Raw genomic sequence first — 17,836 nt, forward strand, 5'->3', positions numbered from 1 at the left:
TTTCATTAAGTTGTCTCATCCATATTTGTTCCTGTGAAATTGCACAGGTAATGCAGTTTGCAACATAAAGCCTTTAAATTCCTCAAATGCAGTATTTTAGAGGTGCATTGATTAATGAGGCTTGATCTTATTCTCCCATACCTTGTTGCAGAATTGTGGGAGCAAGTGGATTGAGCAGAATGCAAGCAATATGTTCACTGTTACTTCGTCTGTCAGCCGAACTCACCAGCTGGGTGAGAACCTGGCAGATACTTTAAAAAAGTTTGTATTGCTACTTGAAATTGTTTTCTCACCCTGGCTGTGTGAAAGTAATTATGGTTCAGGCCCTGGACAGGCCACAGGCTTTCCTGATGAGCCTGGCAACTCATTTGAGCTGTTTATTTTCTGGGCTGTTTGTTCATTAAACAGAAAGGCAGCTTTTCAATTCAGAAGGTTTTGTGCTGAATAAATCTTTGGTCTAAGTAAAGAGATCAGATAATTATACCCATAAGTGCTACCAGAAAGCCTCTAAATAAACAAATATACTGTCTGGTCTTCTTGGGTTTGGGGAAATTCTCCACCGCTATTCCGGGCTGTCTACCCAAACTGAGCTATGTAAATGCTGTGACTGTCTCCTTATGCCCAAGCATTTCATTTTTAGGTTTGGGTCAAGTTATATTTATCAAATCTAGCAAAAATATATTTGAGAGAGAAATACAGTAGCTCATCCTCCCTCTCCACTCCCCTCCTTTCAGTTCTTTATTTCTCTTGGCCAAAGGACAGGAAACCCTCTGGAGCTGCCAATGCCACTGTCCCTCTGAGCCCATCCCAACTCACCAGCAGTGGCAGAGGCACCGTGCTGCAGTCCAAGAAGTGGTTTTTCCTTCAGACAAAGAAGCTTTTCAGCAAGGTTTCTGCAAGTGATGTCCCTCCTGTTTGTGAGTTCTGTGTCCAGGCACCTGCAGTTGTTTGCCCCCGAGCCAGTGTCTTTCAGCTGCATCAGTTCAGTTTGGAAGGTGGTCCATAATCCCAGCAGAGGGAGTGACTTGCAGTCTCTGCACCACCTAAGTGACCTCATTGCCTATGCATGTGTTAGGGAATGTAGGGTCACTTCCTCAGGGAGGAGAAACACAGGGTGTGCAGATCAAGTATCTACAAGAACTTCCTCCTTATCTGAGCTGAGAATAATCTCAAAAACTCTACATGTTAAATGTGTAAAAATACAGAATGGGTAAGTGTTACAGTCTGGCCTGGGGTACTGAGGAAGCTGGCAAAGTAGGCTGGATAGAAGGATTGGTGCTTTAGATGTTGGCAAACTTGGAATAGCACCTGGTTGAATGTTCAGGGACTAATAACTAGTAATGTTTGCTTGAGACCTGCCAAACATAGAGATAAATAAATCATGGTGTGCTCTGTTTCTTGTTCTGGTGTTTTGAGAGCTGAAGGCAAGAGTTCCTTACTCTTAAGAATATCAGAAAGTTGGATCCCAAATCCATAATCTTCAGAGGGGATTTGGCTTGGCCTCAGTCTTAAGGTTTGGTTACTCTGGGATAATAGGAGTAGTGCCAATGCTGAACTGAAACATAAATTTACTCTTGGCATAACATTAGCTCCCTTCAGGCCCCTTTGGCACCCAGAATAAGGAGCTCCAGGGGATGAGGTAAGGTTGGACTATTCAGATCCAGCAACACTTTTTTAATATTGTAAATCTTCCGTGTTTCTCTACTAGAGGTTACTACTGTTGCATCAACATGGTTTATATACAAGGTTCATGCTGCTGGGAGAGATCCCTCTCTCCAATTCAGGACAGAATTCCTGATCTGTAGTCACAGTCTGTGAATGTATTTGGTCAGAGACACCAGAGTGTGACCAGTCCCCTCTCTGGGCAGTCGGACAAAGAGCCCAGTTCTAAACACTTTAGGTTTCTGTCCTTGAAATTTGGATTTGATTTATCTTTGCATCCCCTCTGTCTCCTTCAACTTGATACCATCTTTGCCTTCTTTAACTCTCTTAAGATTTCTGGCCTTTTTCTTCCTGTTTTCAAACACTTAATTCTCTTCAGAAATCATAAGAAAGAGGAATGTTCTTGAGTATTGTTCACTCCTGTCCCTTATTTGCTCTCTTCTAAATAAAGAACAGGTTGACCCTTTTTGGATAGCTCAGAGAAGTCACTCAAGACTGATTCTAGTTACTTGTGTAAAAGCTTCTGTCTTAATGTATCTTCCTTCCATACACACACTTTTCCACTTTTTTGAGGGAAATGTTGTAAGGTGTCCTGGCCCTGATTGCTGGCACTCTGGGGGAGAGATTATTATTGTGGAATATAAAAGCCTCTGGAAGCTGCTTCTGTGTTTTCCTCTGAAAAAAATGCCTCCTCTCTGTGCCACCTCCTTGCCCTTCCTCCCCGGGGATGTGCTGCATGTTTTTGCTTGATTGGATCCCACAGCCCAGCCTGGGCTTTGTGCTCTGCCCAGTGTCCAGCTCTGCCCTCAGCATGACGGGATCCCGAAAGAAAACTCCTCATCTGCTGTCAGGATTGAAGCATCTCAGGGCTTTGTACGCAGGATACAAATTACTTTCTTGCATAAATCCTCCTTGCTTTGATGAAAATGTAATATTTGTCATTCCCCTGAGTAAGCAAGTGTGCATATGTGTGTGTGTGTGTGCTGAATGCCGAGGCGCCGGTGCAGCCAGCCTGCTTCCGTATGTGAATCATTTCTCAAGCAGCTCTCTGGGTCTCACTGCAATGTGGTTTTCCTCTCAGGGAAGCACTCAAGCTCTGAATTTTCAGTCTGGCTTGCACATGCTGTCAGAAGCTAGTGGGAGACAGTTTTCTTTTTAATGCAGAAAAGAGGACAAGCTTTTACTGTAAGTATTTTAATATCTTCTTTTTTTTTTAAGTGGGAACTGTATTATGTCTAGAAGGACTCTTGGGTCAGTGATGTGTTCTTGGAGTGAACGGACCTGCTTTGCTCAACAACACTTTTTTCATAGTACCTCACTCTAAAACTAAATTGAATCAAAAAATGTATGGTGTAAACAGTCAGTGTTAGCTGGAAATGAGATGGGGGGGTGAAAGCCATTACAACCACAAGAAAAAATCCCTCCATGAGAGGTGGCTACTGTATTTCACTGCTGCTCAGCCACACAGATTTAGTGACAGAAGGGTTGAAGCTGTTTCTCTGCCTGTTTCTGCTTTCTCCTCTGGCAATTTACGGTTGTTCTCAGACAGTTAAGTGAAGCAGCAGCACGAGCAGACTCTCCTGTGGTGTTGCATGTGCACATAGTCCAGTCAGGAAAGGGCAGAAAGGAATAAGCTGCCAAGTGAAAGGGTTTGGCAGCTCGTGCCTCTGCAGGGGGTCCGTGGAGCCCTGGGGAGCACAGGTACCCTCTTACAGCAAAGACCTGCTCAGGTTCTCAGCAGGACCCTTCAATTACAGCAGTTTAACAGTTGTCCTTAAAATTGTGCTGTGGACTGAAGCTTGATCATAATAACAATTGTAATAATAACAGCATTTATATAGCAGGTAATATGGCAAAGTTGTAGAGATGTTAATTAAGCCCTGTATGTGTAGCAGTAAAGGACTACTGGTAGAACTGGTTTGAAAACAGGGATTCTCTACCCCTTTCTCTGGTACACAGTGTAACTTCTACATGTCCCCTACTAATCCCTTCTGTTTTGGATGATTCTCTTTCTAAATTATAAAGTGTTCTCTGCCCCTGTAACCTCAGCAAGAGAGAGGATACTTGATTTACTGAAATGGGGTTCTTTGCACAATTTGACAGGTAACTAACACATGAATACCCCATCCTAACATGCACAGAGGCAGGTGCTACCCCTTCCCTTTCTTGTTCAGTTTAAACCAATTTCATTGTGTTATTTAGCCCACCAAGGTGGGTCATTCAGCCCACCAGTGGTCACCAAGAGTCACAGTTGTAAACTGTTGATGCTGTTTCTTAAATCTGTTCTGTTCCTGTTCGTTATGAATATTTTTAAAATGCAGAAGTCCTCTGGTTTCTCCTGCAGCTCTGGGGTTGTGTCCTCATCTCTGCAAAGAGCCCTTGCTGTTGTGGGTTCACACTGTCACTCATAGAAACGCTCAGAAGTTCCCAGTTTATTAACTTCAAGTGAGCTGTTCTGCACTTTAATGGAAGATAAATGTCTCCTCAAGGGATAGCTTCTGGATCTCAATTATTTCTCTGCATTGTGATGGATGGAAAGCAGGAGCCAGGGAAACATCCCAGCATGTGGCAATCTGTGAGGCTGCTCACTTGCTGCTGTGGAACAGATGTTGATTTCTCTCATTTCTACTTTTTTTTTCTGTGGGGTTCCTTTCTAAGACAAATGAGTGAGTGTATCTTCATAAATATTCTGCTTAGTGAACAATTATTATCCCATTTTTACAAATGGAAAAACTAAGGCATAGGAAGATTACATGGCTGAGGGGGGACTATAACCTTGTGCTGAAGCTGAGGGCAGAATCAGGTGGAATTCCAAGAGAACATGTTGCCTGCAATATCATCCCTTTGTGCTTTGAGGGGCCAGGGAAGGTGCCAGTCTGTGCAGGTACCAGTCAGGATAATCATGTAGCCACATGCTGGGCATCTCTGCCCTTCCAAAAAACACCATCATTCCTTTTCTTCCTTCTAGATGGATCTACCCTCTCTGCTACAGAAAAAAAATGTAATGACAGGTAATTATTAGGCAAACCACTTGTAATTATTCTTAATTTCTTCAGCAATTATGTAGCTCTTGCTCTATCTGAAATGAAACCTTCTTTTCTTCCTTCTTGTGGGTTGGCAAAACATGAAGTGACCATATGTGTCACTTGCTTTGTGCTGTGTTCACTGGGACAGTAGTTCAAAGAAACTGGATTAATGAGCAATAGCTGCCTTGAAATGGTTCTAAAATGTTTTGTTCTCAACCTGCAATATACTGAACATAAATTAAACCCATCTATTCGGGACAGAGTCATATTGGGGAAAGCCCTGAGTGACCTAATTCTTTATAACACTTACAACATGCTTGTAACTTCAAAAAGGGAGTTTGGAATCAATGCATCATTTTTAGCCTTCCTGAGTCTTTCCTTTGATTTCAGTCTCCAAAGGGTGGATTTTAGCACTGTGTAAACTGATACATTTTCCCTGCCTGCCACACATCAAAGTACTACAACTCAAAAATGCATTCTCCAAATTCTGTGGCGTGGAATCACTTCCTGGATATACTTTTGATGTGATTTGATAAAATTTGGGATTCCTTGCAGAACCTCTGTATATTCATTCCACCACCAGATGCTTTCATGTGCCCTTTCCCAGTATGAGGATGTGCTGCCCCTGCCTGTCTTTCTACAAATGCCTGTTGCCACCCAGCCCTTCCAGTTGTGTTCTTCCTTGTGTGCATCCATCAGGAATGTGATGAACACGATTCAGAATTGCCACGTCGTTGCTAATGTGTAGAAAATTACAGATAGCTTGGGATTTTTGTCTCATTATCCTCCTGTTTATAAGATCAGGGGTCATTAGGAGGTGGTGGCATAGTTTCTCTTCTGAGCTGTGTAGTGGTGAGTGGTTAGATAATCAGTGTGAGGAAGGAGGAGGAGGAGGAGATTGAGAATCCGTGTTCAAACAGTGTAATTTAAACTACAGGAAGAGCATGTTCCCAGACATCTCCAAGAGCAGCTTTGGCTTGGGTTTCAAGCATTGGTCACTGGGCTGATGACAGTTTCAGAGAAGTAGCAAAGAGATCTGTATTTTCCTGTCTTATAAATGACCAGTAGTGTGGACCAAAGACAAGAGCAATGCAGCTAAATCCATTCTTTGTCCATTTGCACACATGGGGATCTTGTTGAAATTTCTGCATTTTTCTCATGTGACCGAACTAAGAGTGAAAGACTGACAAATGCAAAACCCCAGGGAGAACTTCTGTGGAGGAGGACAGGCAGGAGGTTTTTGCACTGCTCTCCGTGTCTGGAAAATTCATCAATGACTCTAATGGTTGCTGTGGGAAGAGGATTTTATTTTGAGCAGTGTTGAGACAGGGGGTTTTGCAGTTGCTGACCTGGCCTCTGGCAGTTTGGGATGGACCAGAAACCTGCCACGTGTGGCCAGCTGGGACTGTCCTCACTTTGGCCATCTCTGATGGAGTTTACACATCCTTGTGACCTTTCAGTACACTTGTATACTACTTAATAAATACCAATTTTAGAGATTTATCGAACACACAGTGAAGAAATAAGCAAGAAAAGCCTTACCACAAAATGTGAGCTGGTCTCTTACCAACCTAACCACAGATAAAGTAACTTTGTCTTTGGGAGATTCCAAAGGAGTTTCCATTATCTGTGTGTTGCCATCTGGTACCATGGGGGCAAGGACAGGAACTGGCTCTGCAGGAGCTCATTATACAGTAGAGGTAGAGCCATGTGCCCTGTGAAGACAATTCTCATCTGATGCCACATTGAACGTGCTCTTTTGAGGTTTGAGAGTTCTACAGAAGCACAATTAAAGCAAAAAGGCAAAGCAAACTACAACCCAAAAGAGTAACTTTCATGTGAGGATACAACCTTCAGGCAGCCTTAGCACAGTGAAGATTCTGAAGACAGGACTCTTTAGCTGTATTAGAGCCACTGATGGTCAAATCCTGGGACTGGTATTTGGTTTGTATTTTCCCAGTGACTAGATGGGTGACCTTGGGCATGTACGTGTCTTAATTTCTGTGTGGTTGTTTTGTATCTAAAATTTATCAACATTTTTCACTCCTTGCAAAATCACGTGGATTCTACAGCTGCTTTGCTGTATTATTATAGCACCTTTTTTTTTTTCACTCTTAAAAGTTAAAAAATAATAATAACCCCTCTAAAACCACCTTAGCTTGAGGCATGCATAAAACCAGCAGAATCTGCCCTGCTGTCTGGACATGAAAATTTCCAAGTGATGTCTTGTCTCCTGGTACTCCCCCAGCAAACCATGAAAATTCAGCTGCAAATGAGATTGGAAAGGAGGTCTGCTGAGGTAGAACCTGAGGAAACTGCTCTGTGTTTGGGGTCAGGTTTGTGACTTATTCCCTTTCTTTGCGCAGCAAAAGCAAGAGAAGCCTTAGAGTTGAGGTTTTGGGAAATGGGTATTTTTTTTTCTCTGTTTGAGTTGTGTTTGGGTGGAGGAAGGTGGTCTGGCTTGTTTGTTTGAGGTTTTTTTGTGGGTTTTTTAATCTAATTTTAATGAAAACTAAGCTTTGTACCAGCAAAAATCCAGCAAGTGTCTCTGTTTGGAGGAGCAACGGAGGAAGGTTGTACTGAGAGCCTCAAAGACACTAAAAGCAAGGTAATAGAAATCAGAGAAAAGGGAGGGTGGATAGTTACAGAAATATTTCACACTGGGGTGAAAGGAGCAGATGTATGAGGAAAGCTGCTAAAGATGACCAAAAGAATAAACAGTTTGTTTTTATTTGTTAGCCTGATCTTATTTCCAACTGGATTTTTATCCGTGCCATCTCTCTGCAAGTTACCAATGACTGTATTTGGACTATCAGCTTCCCTGGTTTGATTCCTAATATCAGTTAAGAAATCAAGATGAGTCATATGGAAGCATCTGTCAGGCCTAAAAATTGTTGTTTAAAGTTAATTGATGTGAAAGGCAGAAAAGAATTCTATTTTAGCCCAGCTGTCTCTCCTGCCACAGAGCTTCCTACGTGCCGCCAGAAAATGCTTTACAGTTTACTGAACTTGTTAGATATTTCTATGTTCCAGTTGATAGTTTGTCTGAAAATAGCAGAAGTTGATTAGAAGGAAAATCATATAAGCATGATGCAGATTTTACATTAAAAAAAAAAAAATCGTGCTTTGATTTCAAAAAGTGTGATAAAGCTTCTGGAAGGGTCTGACCTTTTGCTGGAATGAAAAGTAACTGAACTACAGGAAAGTGGCACAGGGGACTGTGGGGTTTAACCCACCAAAGTCAGACTCCTGTCCTTTGAGGGTCTTGGCTGCAAAGCTGGTCCTTCTGGCCTCATTCTTCAGAAGTGCTGGGCATCCCCAGCTCTCTGTGAACCTGCCATCTGGCACATCACTCTCCAGATTTAGTGAGGGCTTTTCATACTTCTCTCTTTCATTCATGTTCCCCAGGCAGCTTGCTGCGTGGCTCTGCTGTAGTTTGGCTGTTCTGTTCTCACACACAGACATGGGCACCAAACCCAAACTGTGTAAAGGACGTGGGCTACACATCATTTCCATCTCTAGCCCCTCAAAAGGGCTTTTGCTATGTAATTTAATTTCTGCAGATATGCTAATGATTTTTATTTATTTAATAGTGTAACTCCTAAGGTTTCTTGACTGTGAAATAACATTACTCATCATCACTCAAATCAACCTGTCTGTTCCTTTTAGTTATTCAGAATAAAATAGCCTTTAATAGTCAGCAGAATGTGTGTCCTGTAAGTTTGTTCTACAGAACTGGTGAATTCCTCCTTTGATGGACAGCCAAGTCTAAAGATCCCACAGACCTGGTGTTGTTTCTGCTGATGCTGCCTGCCTGTGAGTTAGGATAAAGTCTTAATCCAGGTTTTCTAGCCATAAAATTAGGATTATTCTAGACTGGTTCCAAAAACTTTTATTAATAAATGCATGTAGACTGATTAATAAAGAAATGTCTAGGTTCCCAGTCTTTAATAAAACAGTAAAATTTCAAGTAAAATGAACTGTAAAACTTCTGCCAACTGCCAAAATAGTCCACATTAAAATATTCCAAACACTCTTTAAAAATACCAGTAAGAAAGATGAACTGCAGAGCATGGCTTGAATTTTTAAACACTGATGGCTGCAGGGAATTCAGAGGATTACTGAGAGAAAAAGCTCTGTCAGGACCAGCTTTACATTTTGGTAAACCCTCTGATTATCTCATTTGCAGCACCTGTTTCAGAGGAGAGGGGTTATCCAGACACCACTTTTGAGTGTAAAAGATTTAGAAAAACCCCAGAAAAACTCTGCAGTTTGGAAGTGAGTGGCAATAGAACTGATTTTGCTGCTCTGAAGCAACATGTTGCTGTGAGCCATCATTTATTTCAGCATGGAGTTGCTTCCTCGTGTTTTCAGAGCACAGCTCCAAGTGGGGAATGCCACAGGGATTTAATTGTGGCCAGGTAATGATTGTGACCTGCTCTGGCTGATGCCAGAGAAAGACTTTTTGAATCTCAGGATTCTGTTCGCTTCCTAAGGAAAAATTCCCTGTGAAATGTGAAGAAATGAAAAATAAAATCATAGAGGTCCAGGTGTTGCTTGGAGCAAGTCCTTTGCTGTGAGAGTGGACAGGAATGTGTCCCATCTGAAACCTCTTGTGACAGAATGGGTGTAAACCCAGTGATTTTTGGCACTGTATTTGCAGAAGCAGCTTGTTTGTGTCCCTTGTGGAAAGATGCTGCTCTTTCAAGTTTCTCTCTGGGTAGCCTGGAGATAAATCATAATCCCTCTGCGGCCCTTGGGGAAGGAAATGCTGATATTTAGTTAAAATACAGTAGAGTTACTCTAAGACAAGTAGATAAGAGCTGTATCTGATGTTTTTAATGTAATCTACTATAAGCTGTCCCTGTGTGTGCTGTTTCTACACCAGGATTACAGAAACCCCTTTGCCAGTGTTGGGTTTCCCAATTGCTAAGTGGCTGCAGCCATTTGGGGTATCTAAGTTGTATTTTGGTTGCCAGTTCCGTGTTATTTACCTGCCAGGAGCCTTTTCATAATGCTGAACTTGTGGGTTTCCTGTTGTCCCAACTGCTCACCACTTCCATGGAGCTTTTTTGTTTTGTGTGTTTTACTCTAAAGGAATAAATTGAATTTGGAGGAGAGGGAAAGCTGATGTTGACTCTGAGAATGGGTTTCCTGCTCTCATCAAAGAGCAGCAGGACTTTTTTTTGCCCTTTTTTTTTTTTTTTTTGGAAGTAGTTTTATTTAGTACTACTCCTGAAGCAGTACTTCTAATAACTCAAATATGTGTCACCTACTTAGGAATGAAAGCAGCTTAGGATGTGTGCAGCCTGGCTTGATTCTTTGAAGTACGTATAAGGCCTGTGGAAAGTCTTGGAATCCCACTTCAGAGATGGAAATCTTTGTCTACAAGGCAAATTCAGCTTAGCCAAATACCTGAGAAGTCTTACCTCCATCTTTTACAAATGCCAGTTCTCACAGAAATACATAGGAAACTAATAATAAACACCAGTAAATCCAGGTATTTCTTCTCAATTTTAGTTTCATCTGCTTGGTGTAGTAAAATATTATTAAATCCACATGGCACATAATTCAGGTATTTTTACATGAAAAAGCCAGTTTGCCTCAGGCTACTGGCTGGATTTCTTGAGTTGTGGTTTGCTTTTTTTTTTTTAAGTACCTATTTCTTCTACTTCTAACATCATGCTCTAATGAGCATATCACTCCACTGCAACTTTAAGATGCTATGGATGACTCAAAATTAAATTCTTTTGGATACCAAGGAAGCATCTGTACAGCTTAAGGCAGGAAAATATGAGGTATAGTTATGAAGAAATCCAGAGGGTATAACAAAGCAAAATGCATGAGCAACCACTGGATCTGAAAAAAAAAAATAAAATCTGCATAATTTGGAGATCTAATCAGGAAGAGAATTTGCTTGTGTAGTTGCTTGCTCACCCATATAAATAGAGTGGATGTTAAAAGCCAGTTAAAAAGATGAAAAGCCTATTAAATGATAGGTTTTTAAATACTGTAAAGCAGCAGAGTTTGCTAGGGTGGCTCGTGAGCTGTGGGAACACTAAACATTATTATCTATTGTAGAATAGTTTACGTATCTGCCAGGGCTTTAAAGGAGCCGAGTGATCAGCATAATCACCACCAAAGACTCTAATGAGATCAGGGGATGGCTCCACGCTGGATGTGTTAAGAATTTTAATGGAGTAACGACTATACTTAGCAATAACTACCAACTTTTTTATTTCTTTATTTAGGAGCTGAGAGGTTATTGCTGTGGAGAGAGGAGACAGCCCCCCCTGTGAGAGGCACCAAGGACAAATAGAGGGAATGTCACTTGCTGGCTTTGTTCTCAGTAAAACAGCAGCAGAGCTCTTGACATCCCCTTCTGCCTCTGTGCAGCAAACGCTCCCTGAACGGGCCGTGCTGGCACCTGCACGGGGCTGTCACTGCCAAACACACCTTGGCCCCAGACAGGTTTGTGTCCTGGGACTTCAAGGAGTGTTCTCGTCTGTGAAGGGGAAATGAAGCACAAAGCAAATTACGAGATGTAAAACGTGACCAAAGCCCTCCTGCTGACTCAGCCAGGAATTAACTGTTCCAGCCCCTCCGTGGAAGGGTTCACTGCCCAAGCCCCCAGCAGCCCAGCTGGACTCCTCCTGTGAGCACTGGGCTGATCTGTGCAGATATCCTGGTTACCTGTTTAACAGCCAAGAAGCAGGTTGGCCTCTGCCTACACGAGACTGATCCACAGCTACATCCTGTGTCTATTTTGGAAAATGAGGAAAAGTGTTGCTCATCCTGAAGTGGAGGAGGGCAGGAGTTATCAAGCAATCTCCCCTCCCTCCCACTCCCAGCCCAGCAGGCTGCTGGGACTTTAAAAAAATATCCATATAATTCTTTTATTCCACTCGTGGTTTGGATTGGGCGACAGCTGGTGAAAATTTATGGCTTTAGATCTCCAGGAGTTGAGGGAGCTGTTTAATTGGCAGCTGTCAGCCTGCTGAGAGAAACAGGCTAGTTGTTCCTGCTGGCACATTAAATGTGTTCAGCTATATCCAAAAAAAGGAAATTGCGTCTATTTGCTGATTCCTGGCAGGATTTCTCTCTTGCATAAGCACATCTCTGAGGAATAGTGGATCTGGATCTTTGTTTGCAAGGAAGTTGATTATTTTTTACCATGTTTTGTAAATCTTAGTATTGTGAAACATCTTTTTATCACTGTGGCAACATCAGCTGCTGCTTCTCTAGAAGACTCTGATAAGTTACAGATTCTATATTTTCTATCTAACTGAGGAAACTTACTTCTCATGTGACTTTTAAATAGTGAGTATTCACTCAGTTGAAGATGCTGGATATAACAGTAAAAGAAATAATTTTCTCTTTATCCCAAGGTTGTTTTCAATTGCTGTGGACTTCAGTGTTCTCACTCTTTCATTGTGCTTCAGCATTCTCAGGTGTTCTGCTGTGCCTGATCGAAGTCTCTGACTTAGACAGTCACAACAAAAGTCAGTGTTCCTTCTGTGGTGCTTCATGTTATCAGCTGGTTTGAAAAATATAAGCGGCTGCAGCCTGCTCTGAAGGACTCTCTAGGCTGAGTTTTGGTGTGGTTAAGAGAGGGAATCAAGTTTAGCACAACCTTTTCAGCTCTTCAAACTGGTGCCAGATATCTCAGTTGCTCTCTTTCAGGTAACAGAAAGACAACTTATATTTTTGTGTGAATGTATATATATTTTTAATATATATATAAACTCTTTTTTTTTTTTTTAGGGTCTGTAGACTGAGTTATTTGGGAAGAAAATGAAGAGCAGTGCCAGGCCTTGGAGTGCAATGGCAAAGCAAGGGAGCCATGGGATTGACAGAGGAAAATCTCTTTCCACCACCTCAACAGGAATGAAGACATCCAAGTCCTCCACTTCCCTGGCCTTTGAATCTCGGCTCAGCAAGGTACTGACCCACAGGGACTGGGCAAGCATTCCAGCCCTGTTCCAGGTTAAAGCTTAGGTTTAGTCCTGGAATAATACACCCTGAGACTTGGAGTGGGCTCAACTGCTTTATCAAGTGTAGGGAGATCACAGTTATGTTGTGTATTAGACTAATGCACGTTTCTGGAAGTATTTTGCATGTGATGGGGAGGACACTGTATCTCTACACTCTGTGTGAGGGAATTGCCTAAACTTTGAAGACAGAGAAAGATAAAAGGCAAATTCTTAGTTCAGCTGGTGGTTACACGTGTAAAGAAATTCAAAGAGATTTATTAATGAATTTCCAGAATTCCTAAAAACCTGTGCCTCTCCCTGCAAGGCAAAATATATTAACAAAAGTTATTACTTGCAATGGAACAGATGTTTTTTTATGAATCGTATCTTTCTGTACAAATATACTTCTGGTAAAGTAATGTTTTCAAGAAAATATAGTAATACACCTGAAATGCTGCTGCATCTCTACCTTTGCAGCCAGCAAACAGAAATAACCTGGTCAGATAAATACAGACCAAAGTACCAGTAATGAAAATAGACCACAGGTTTCCTGCTTCAAACTGTTTCCAGTAGTAAAGTTTAGTGAACAATATGTACCAGGGTACAGTATTTTAATCGAGAGGAGCTGTAAACTGCATTAATTGTCACAGTTTCTTGAGCAAAGGATTAATTTATTTAACTTGCTGTGTAGACTCCTAAATGCACTTATCAATTGGATATTTCAGTCCAGAGCTCCAGGCAGGTTCTGTCCAGCACAGAAGTATGTGCTGTGTGGCTGAGGCACACATCTCTGAAGGAATGCTACTGAAGAGACTAATCAGGAAATCTGATATGATTAATTTGTTCAATTTAGTGTTAAATGTAGAGAGATTTCTTCCTAATGACTGCTAATACCTTCAAACTGTTATTCGTCTGCAAATGCAAGATCAAAGTGGTTTCCTGGAGGAAAGGGAATAGAAAAGGCACCATAGTTGGTGCTGTAGGAGAGGACACATTGAAGAAATTATTTTAGAGAAACTGCAGAAGTCTCTGAAGGTCAGAGAGTCAGGTTGTTCCATTCTCCTCCTAAGAGTGAGCTGACAAAACCTCGGCCAGGAGGCAAAACGTTCCCTGTTTGGTATCCTGGAGCACATCAACACTTCAGTTATGGAAACTTATGTGCTCACAGGGTCCAGGAAACCACAGGCTCTGAGTCAAAGGAAGAGATGAAAGGGGGAAAGAATTGGAGTTGAGAGATTTTATTTTGCTGAAGCGTTTCACATTCGGGAACCACTTAAACAGGGACAGTGTTTGTTGTGTGCTCTCTTTGCTTTTAACCCCAGCAGTGGTTTTCAGCCTGTGCTTCAGGGACCCCCTGGGTGTCACTGGACAGCTTCAAAGGAAGTGGGTTTTCATTTGTGGAAACAGCTTGGGGGTCCACAAACTGAAAAGGATAGGAAAATGTACTGCTCTAGGGAGACTCTCCAAAGCTTTGGTCTTAAAATGCTTAAAGTATTTTTCCTGAAATTAATTAGAGGCTGGAAAGTCAGCTGAGATAAAAAAAGTTCTGAGATAAACTACTACTTGCTGAAGCAACATAATTTCAATGTTTCTCCTTGAATCTTACCTTCCTGGTGCTTGTGTTGCATGGGTTCCTTGAGCAGGCACTTAGAGTAGACTTGCATTACCAGAAATCCCTTCCCAAAAAAGACCACACAGCAGCAATGGTCCGTTGTATTCTCATGTACAATAAAGCTGGGTAAGTTATAGTGATATCTGCTGATTTTTTTTTTTTTAATAATACTGTAAAATACCCTGTAAATCAAATAGGCTTCTTCTGAGCCTATGAAAGTAATCAGTATTAACCTTTAGAATTCTGCAACTTATCCGTTCTGAAAACCAATGGATTTTTTATTTTTGCTCTGAATTATTTCCTTAATGAAAGGAAATGAGAAAAAAATCATTTCTTGTGAGCAGACTTTTCCATTTCTCTTCTACTGAGTCCTTCAGTCCCCAGTAGAACAAACAGTATTAGGTCCTGCCATGAGATCATCAGCCATCTTTGCTCATGACTTTTCAGTAAACAATGAGGTAAAGAGCTGCAATTGTCATGTGTAAGATAATGGATTTCCAACTGGGAATTGCATTAGATCTTGCTCTTGTGTTTTATCATAAGCCTGAGCTTCTCAGCTAATTGATTTTTTTTCAGATTTCAGCTTGGTCTCCCTCCTGTTCTTTGCTCATATCACCTAGTTTATGATGCCACAAAGTTTGGTGACTCCTGTTTGTCAAACGCAGAAGGAACTGGCAGTTGCTTGTTGGAATAGCTCAGAAGTCTCTTCAGAGGATCTAAAGTCACTCTTGGGGCAAAACTTTGTGAACCAGCAGATCCTTCAGGATTTTTTTTTTTGATAGATAGATTAAGGACCAGTTATTTGCTGCTTTGCCATAGTGTGTCAGGCTCTATAACTGGCACTTCTCTGCACAGGCCCAAGTACCCAACTAAACATAAACCAGTGAGGAACTTTGATGAATGCTGTTCAGAGTGAGATCTGAGAAGCCAGAGCTGCCCAATAAACTACTCCTGTAAATTATTTTCTCCTTGTCTTTCAATTGTTTGCCTATTTGAACACTGTTTCCCATTTTCACTGATGAACAGCGTTATCTCTTCACCGACTCCACAGAAATCCAGAATGCAAACCAAAAATTACGTGGTACTGTTATCAAAGCAATCTTCCCATGGGGTTTCCTTTATGGAAATGTTCCTTTTCTCCAAGGAACCCTGCATTTTGAACTACTTGATGGGGATTTTCGAGGTCCTGATGTGGTTGCTCCCTGTCTGTGTTGCAGCTGAAGCGGGCGAGCAGCGAGGACACGCTCACCAAGCCCGGGGCAGCAGCAGCTTCTGGAGTCTCGAGGCTGAAGAAGACCATCACAACAGGAGCCATTTCTGAGCTTGCAGAGAGTCGACTGAAGCCCTGCACAGGTACATGTGTTACGACCTGCCCCAGAAAAAGGGGAGGGGGGTAACCCAGGTTCTTATCAATAATTCCCTTGGAGTGGATTAGAGTGAAACGACACTGAATAATCGGTGTCTGAAAACATATATAGGTAGGGTTTATTTTAACAATTTTGTTTTAACAGGTATGTTAGCATTTTGGGTGTTGTCATCTGTATTATCTATCATAGGGATAACCCCTGGGGGGAAAATGCATAAGGGAGAGAAAGGAAAGACAGGATAAGGGTAAGGGAAAGTAAGGGAAGAAAAGCTGAGAGGGGTCCAGCGATGGAACTTGGTAGTTGCGGCTTCCATGTCTGTCAGTTGAAGTGGTGGCCTTGATCCTTTGGGGGTGAAGGAGGGAAACCCCCACACCCAAAGAAGTTATGAGTTACTGTATCCATGGTTAGTGTCACAGGCCATGCCACGAGCCTCCAACATCTCCTTGGTGTGTGCTGAGTTTTCATGAGAGGCCTGGCAAAAGGGTTTTTCCCGCCTTTCAAGATTGGCGAGGGGGGTGGGCTTTGATGGGCCATCAGAGGTATAATGGAAAAGTTCTGCAGAAGTCTGCAAAAGTCCCTTGGCAGTCCTAGAATGCCTAAATCATTAACGGTTTCAGTCTCTGACAACATACAAAGATTCTGGAGGACAGTCTGTGCCACGTGCTGTGAGTGAGATCCCAGGGGAGCGTTCCCTGTCACCCCTTGGCAGCACAGCCATAACTTACCTGCTGTAACAGGCACACCCTGCGCCCTGCATCCCACACCCCAGGAGCCAGCAAAATGAAGTGAAAAGGGAGAAGCTGCGGGTTTCGGGAGCCGTCAGGGCACCCCCACAGCAGCCAGGCGGTGGCGCCGGTGGCCCGCGCCCGTCCCGTCGGGGCGCACGGACACACAGCCCAGCGCCTCCCGAGAATGCAGCCCACGGAGAGCTCGCTTTGCTGGGTTTTCACCATCTATCAATAGCCTTCTCTCTTCCCCCTCTGCTGAATGAGCGGAGTGGTTATCCCGCTGTTCCCGGGACGCAGCAGGCGTGAGAACAAAGAGCCAGCCCTGCGCACCCTCGTGTAGAGCTTGTGCTCCGGAGCTCCCGCGGGGCGCGCTCTCCCCTCAGCCTTCGCCCCGGGAGCTTGTTCCCATTGCTTTCAAACCCCAGCCTGTCTCTAAAGGCAGCGACACCATCTGCATACCAAGGGCTTCTGTGCAAACGCTCTGCTTTCCCCCAGGAGCTCAGCAAACGCTTGCTTTTGTCTGCTCCCTGGTGGCATTTCCAAGGGAATGTGAGATCTTATTAAATTTGACCGTGACCTCCCTATTTGTCACAGCCTCTGCAGGTTTTGGCTGCGTGACAGAACAATGTTACTGACCAGAAAGAGATTTCTGTTAAAAAAAAAAAAAACAAAACCAACAACAAAAAAACGCCAACCAAAAACCCCCAAACAACTTTATATACCCCTGGAAGAAAACGATGGGTTTTGTAACAGCACAAATGCTTCACAGTAACCAAAAACCAGATCCTGTTCTGCAGTTAATCCGTGTGTAAATCCTCAAATTTAATAGTGACGAGTGGTATCCAAAGGAATTTGAGATTCATGAGCCAATAAAAGAGGCATGATGCTTGGGAGGAGTAAAGCAGGGAGAAAACCTGTACAGATGATGCAGCATGGGATTCTGGGAATGCAGCCAGGGAAACAGCACTGCAGGGAGTCCAGAATGGAATACGTTTGTCAGATAAAAAATATCAGCACTGGAATAGAGAGCCCTCTTCTGCATGCAGCTATAATAACTGGGATTGGAGGAGGGATAAGATTTATGATGATGACTACTTTAAATACAAAGGATAAAATGGTTTATGGAGGTCAGGTTATGTCTGGGTACTGCTTTGCCAGTTTAAATTACATCATTGGGTCTAATCTCATATATTGCTGCTTTGCATCAGCATTTGTAGAAGTAAGAATGGGAATATCAGTGCTAAATGCAGAGAGTGCAAGTGTGGATCTATGTGTACTGTGCACATAAATGCTAAGAATGTTATGTCCCTATTACAGGTATGTGTAGGGAGAGATCTGTATCTTAAATGTCTGGGTTTAGAGTGGTTTCATAGTTCAAAAGGGTGGTTAGAAATCCAGCTGTGTGCTGAGGACGTGTTACTGTCGTGCCCACTTAAAGGTGCTTGATATTAGTGAGCAAGGTAAAAAA

At 42.5% G+C, this 17,836-nt stretch overlaps 1 protein-coding gene across 7 annotated transcripts in view; it reads left to right on the plus strand.

Annotated features, from left to right (window-relative positions):
- Nucleotides 1–17,836, plus strand: part of SPECC1 (sperm antigen with calponin homology and coiled-coil domains 1) — a 91,377-nt gene that overhangs the window by 8,455 nt on the left and 65,086 nt on the right. For 3 of the 7 annotated variants that reach the window (XM_064677468.1, XM_064677469.1, XM_064677467.1), the window contains exons 1-3: nucleotides 2,720–2,847; nucleotides 12,453–12,629; nucleotides 15,491–15,626. In XM_064677468.1, the coding sequence (XP_064533538.1) occupies nucleotides 12,483–12,629; nucleotides 15,491–15,626 (283 nt within the window). In that variant the 5' untranslated portion in view covers nucleotides 2,720–2,847; nucleotides 12,453–12,482. Of the gene's footprint in view, nucleotides 1–2,717; nucleotides 2,848–12,452; nucleotides 12,630–15,490; nucleotides 15,627–17,836 lie in introns of those variants that run through there. The other 4 variants (XM_064677463.1, XM_064677464.1, XM_064677466.1 and 1 more) reach the window with 3 other exon arrangements.

The sequence above is a fragment of the Pseudopipra pipra genome, chromosome 21 (genome assembly GCF_036250125.1).
Source record: "Pseudopipra pipra isolate bDixPip1 chromosome 21, bDixPip1.hap1, whole genome shotgun sequence".
NCBI lineage: Eukaryota > Metazoa > Chordata > Aves > Passeriformes > Pipridae > Pseudopipra > Pseudopipra pipra.